The following is a 1,297-nucleotide window of genomic DNA, read 5'->3' as shown; positions in this document are numbered from 1 at the left end:
ATGGCTGTCTACCTTTTTTTTCGAAGCTGTTTGAACTCTCTTTTTTTTGTTTACAGATTTTATAGGGTATAGAGTGGGCTTCGCTTTTAGCCAATTGTCTAGTTTACTTGTATTAGGATTACTTGGTAGGAAGTGGAACCAATTCAGCTTTTTTTAACATGATTCAAAGTGGTATTTTGCATGAATAATTTCTCATCAATACCGTTGGTTCGTGACATCCCACTTGACATAAGGAGCCGTAATTTAATATCAAATTTAATCAAATACCAAACCAATGACAAAAGAAACCAAAATGTCCGAAAAGAATGATATAAACAAACATGTCCAAAGGTTAAGTAAAACAAACACATCCAAAAACACAGTAAATTGATGTACAGTAAAAAGGTTTTAATCAGCCAAATGTCTTCAGTTCTCCCGTAACACTGATTATCTATGTTTACATTAAACTAGCACTTGAGAAAATCAATATGCAAATATGTGATAACGCTTATTAATATTTATATTTGTTTTCGATGTTTTAGTAAAGAGATAACTGAATAACAACATTAGTTACTATTCAGTAAGAAAAAAAGACGTCAATGAGGATGATCTATTAGTTAACATGCAAACTAGTAATTTCATTGAACATACCAATAAAAGCCTGACAATGAGAAATATCTTCATCTTTCCTATCTTCACAGTTCACAATACCACCGCATGAACTCTTTTTTGTAATACAATATCCCATATATTGATAATCATGATTGGGCGGAAATCTTTCGTCATCTAAACTACGGATATTTTGTGGAAGAGATAAGAATGATCCATACAACCAGCTATCTGTGCTAAGTGGAGTCGATGTCATCATAGAATTTGACCCTATAAAACGAGGAACTGCACAGCAGTAAAGTTGCTTGATGGACAGCTACTATTTCGAGCTGTTAGGATGAGAATAGTTTATAAAGCGGTGTAAATAAATATTATGAAAAATGATTTATTTCTTGAAATTTCAAACAGACCCTGTCAAAAAGCACGTTTAGGAATTCTTAAAGTATGAATGGAAACTCAAATTCTGATGGTCAAGGACGATATTTCAAACAATGAACTAATCATTAGTGACTTACTCGTTCATTAATTACTCGTCTTGGCTTTGCTACAACAATTTGCAGTTAGGATAAGAAGTGAATTCGGATAAATCCAATTGGAATTGAGTTACTGCGAATTGGTAAATTGAATATCATCAAGATTATCTATTATGTGAGTTTTGGTTAAGCGGTTAATACGACGGTTACTGATAGCATAAATTAGAATGCAATTT

General features: G+C 32.3%; 1 protein-coding gene across 1 annotated transcript; it reads right to left on the bottom strand.

Annotated features, from left to right (window-relative positions):
• Window positions 1-592: 592 nt before the first annotated feature.
• Smp_188710 (hypothetical protein) lies at window positions 593-844 on the bottom strand (the record flags this gene model as incomplete). Its single annotated transcript, XM_018792073.1, has 1 exon — window positions 593-844. One exon carries the CDS (start codon window positions 842-844, stop codon window positions 593-595), a length of 252 nt encoding a protein of 83 aa, XP_018644583.1.
• Window positions 845-1,297: the final 453 nt, after the last annotated feature.

Source organism: Schistosoma mansoni (assembly GCF_000237925.1).
Source record: "Schistosoma mansoni, WGS project CABG00000000 data, supercontig 1575, strain Puerto Rico, whole genome shotgun sequence".
NCBI lineage: Eukaryota > Metazoa > Platyhelminthes > Trematoda > Strigeidida > Schistosomatidae > Schistosoma > Schistosoma mansoni.
The sequence above is the reverse complement of the archived record's forward strand: the minus strand, read 5'-3'. Positions and strand labels throughout refer to the sequence as shown.